The 3,315-nt window shown below is 50.2% G+C and overlaps 1 protein-coding gene across 1 annotated transcript; it reads right to left on the reverse strand.

Moving 5' to 3' along the window:
• Positions 1-1,642: 1,642 nt before the first annotated feature.
• Positions 1,643-2,739, reverse strand: LOC127294418 (protein LURP-one-related 8). The gene has a single exon (XM_051324222.2). It carries the CDS (start codon positions 2,638-2,640, stop codon positions 1,930-1,932), a length of 711 nt encoding a protein of 236 aa, XP_051180182.1. The 5' UTR covers positions 2,641-2,739; the 3' UTR covers positions 1,643-1,929.
• Positions 2,740-3,315: the final 576 nt, after the last annotated feature.

Below are 3,315 nucleotides of genomic sequence, written 5' to 3' on the forward strand. Positions count from 1 at the left end.
TGGCCTCAATATACCGTTAGTGAACTAGTCTAGAATCGTACACCAAAGTAAGACTAATATGTTCAGACAATTATTAGTTATCGACATCACACTGTTACACGATTTTTTTACAATTATTTATCAGTAAAGGTCATCTTGTTTTGGTAGCTTAAATACATTGCTTCCTCGCCGCTTGTTTATAATAGTTTGAGAAAAGTATTTGACCATAAATTTTATAATTCATATTTTGTTGATCAAATTTATGGTCAATTTTTCTTAAGTTCGTGTAATCCTTATAAATCGATACGCAAGGAGCATGTAAGACTCCATTATCTAAGATTGTAACTAAGTTACCATGGTGAACTAGTATCATGTATGGTCAACCAAATTTTGTAATTGAACTAGCTAACTCGTAAAATGCATCAAAATCAGGCTAAACTACTTTTCTCCACCAAACTTTGTTTGGCTCACTTAAACCTCTATGGGCTGTGCTCCGGTGTCCCCGTTCGTGACCAGAAAATATGGATGATCCCATCCCAAAAGCCGAATATTTCTGAGAAAGGCTGGACCATATGATCCGTGAATTTCATGACTAATCTCACTAGCCGCTTGAGAATCCATGGCCGTCGACGCGACTCCGACACCTACCACCATCGTATGTGTGGCTCCCCAGCTCAGCGGTGGCCACCATGTCACGGCGAGCGGTGGGCTTGCTTTTCCGCGTGGCTCCCCAGCTCGACATCGGCGGCCTCCAGGGCGCGGTAAGCGGCGGGCTTGATTTTCAACGTGGCTCCCTAGCTCGGAGGCGATGGCCTCCATGGCGTGACGAGCAACGAGCTTGCTACGTCTGCGCCACACCCAGTCGAAGAAACGGCCTCGCTAAGTATGTTCGGGTAGTGACCTTGCTAGGCACGGGTAGGCGGCCGCCCGCTAGGTCCGGCCTCCACCACAAAGGGAAAAGGACCCGTTAATTACATATTAACCGGTGTGTTAATGTCATATTTATATTTTTCTACTAATCATTAATTTAACATATTTTATCTCATCCCATCCCGTACATGTTTGCCCATGAACCAAACACACATGTTAAGTCAACCCACGAAGGGGTATCAGCAGATCCTAGCCGTCTAAATAGAACAAAGTTTAGAGGGGGGGGCACCGGAGCAATAGCCAACCTCTATACCCACATCTTGGATCACTTAATCCTAATAGTCCATTGTCCGTAACACAAATTTCGATTTAGAACTTTGTAATGTCTCTGAAAACAATCATGTACATGGGTTGTGGCTAAACTGCGCATATGTAATCTTTTGCTTAATAACATGAGCAGCCTGCGCAAATATCCTTGTTCTGCAACCAAAAAAAAATTCATATATACTTTATCCCATAACTTACATGCAAACTTTTCGTTTAAAATAAAATGATACAACCTTCTATGCACAATTTGATTCGTCCAAAACCGACTGCAAGGGAGGGAGGAAGAGAGAGATTCAGTTCTCCGAGACATAATAATTCAATGTTTTTGCTAATTACAATTCGTCGTATATCTAAATTGATTCCTGAAAATTACAAATGAATTCAGCTATGGAGAAAAGTGTATTTTTTTTTGTTAGAAAGTTCAACTACGCGATGAACTTGCAAGAAGAAGAGAGCCAAGCCAATAGCGATGTACAATATATGAATATATTCCTGAATTCAATTCATCATGTACAAGTGCAACCTGAAGCATTTTCCTTAACAATAAGTCCATAACCCTCTTGAAGTCTTGATGATAACCCTCCCATGTATAGTTCCTCCTCTCTTCTCCAGGGAGCAAAAAAAGAATTTCATTTCGTCCTAATTCCTGGCGCGTGCATGCCGCGTGTGCTAGCTCCTTCAATGTTCTTTCCTTGTGCGCGCCACACATAGCCACGGATGACAGGCGGGCCCTGTATGCCATCACTGTAATAACTACATGGACCAGCTCCTCCGCAGCAGCGAGCGAGCGGCGGAGGCACCGCCGGTCCTGCCGCCGAACATCTCGTCGAGGGCGATGACGATCCCCATGGCCAGCGGCGCGCCAAGGCGGCGAGGATCCGACACCACGAGCCGGAACACCTCGTCGCCCACCGGCGACTCCTTCCGCCGCATCTCCGCAACGGCCTCCCCTTGCGCGTCCCGCACCGCGACGCTCCGCTGCGCGTACGACCCCTCCACGACGTACGCCCCTGGCAGCGCCGGCGAGAGCGACGTGATGTGCGCGAGCGCCTTCTGCTTGCTGGGCGACGACGAGTGGGCGTGGCGGAGCAGGCGGGCGTGGCAGCGGCGCACGGAGAGGAGCGGCCTCGGGGCGTGGTCGCCCTCGCCGCCGTCGCCGTCGTAGACGACCCAGTGCTCCGCCAGGCTGAGCCTCCTGCGGCGCACGGTGATGAGCGGGACCCCCGCGGCGTCCATCAGGACGACGGCCTCCGCGTGGCGGCGCCGGCTGCCGGAGGTGCCGTAGCAGTCGACGCGGAAGGCGAGGCCGCCGCGGGCGTCGAAGACGGTGAAGCCGTCGCAGTTGAAGAGCAGCGACTTGCGCCACACCGTCAGCGCCGTGGACTCCGCCGGCTTTGGGTGCTCCTCCTCCTCGACCCCAGTGACTCCCGGCCGCGCGGCGTCGTCGGGGTGCACCTTTGCCATCTCCTTCTCGGTGCTCTATGAGCTTGAGCTCGAAGGAGCTTGGAGGTGGAGAGGTGGAGGAGGAAGAAGAGGGTGGGGGAGGCGTAATGGATTTATACGGGGCGGTGAGCGGCTGCGGGCGAGGCGGTGAGGAATGACGTGAAGAGGTGTGGGCGGTGGTTTCAATTGGCCAGCGTAACTGATTGCTGACGACCATTGTTTCCTACAGGTTCTTTTTTAGTTGGATCATTCGGTGCGTGGGGTCTACCTAAGCTTAGGTAACACGATCCACTGATCCAGGATAACAATATTCTTGGCCCTGGCTTATGGTAAGCTATATATCGACTGAATTTACTTCAAGAATTTACTTGACCAATGCTCTTGCTCACCAGTTCAGATTTTGTAAGTCTCGGTGCGTCGAGCTCAGATATTGAATTAGCCTTGAGACTCCTTCCATTAGACCATCTCCAGTTGCGTCCCCCAAACGTGGCGGACAAGAAATAGAGAAAATCGCATTTTAGTCGCGTCCCCAAAAGCTAAATAACGTCTCATTTTATGTCCGAACGCATGCATGCAGTCCCTCCTCACCACATGTCATTCTCTTTTCCCACACTTTCTCTCACCTACTTTTCCCACATGGGGTGGTCCCCTATATTAAAATCCATGCATTCAGACGCTTTTGAGGGACGCGGCTAG

Source organism: Lolium perenne, chromosome 4 (genome assembly GCF_019359855.2).
Source record: "Lolium perenne isolate Kyuss_39 chromosome 4, Kyuss_2.0, whole genome shotgun sequence".
Lineage (NCBI taxonomy): Eukaryota > Viridiplantae > Streptophyta > Magnoliopsida > Poales > Poaceae > Lolium > Lolium perenne.

Bases quoted from the DNA above. Each gene is read 5' to 3' on its own strand.
- LOC127294418 (XM_051324222.2), bottom strand. From the start codon at position 2,640: ATGGCAAAGGTGCACCCCGACGACGCCGCGCGGCCGGGAGTCACTGGG.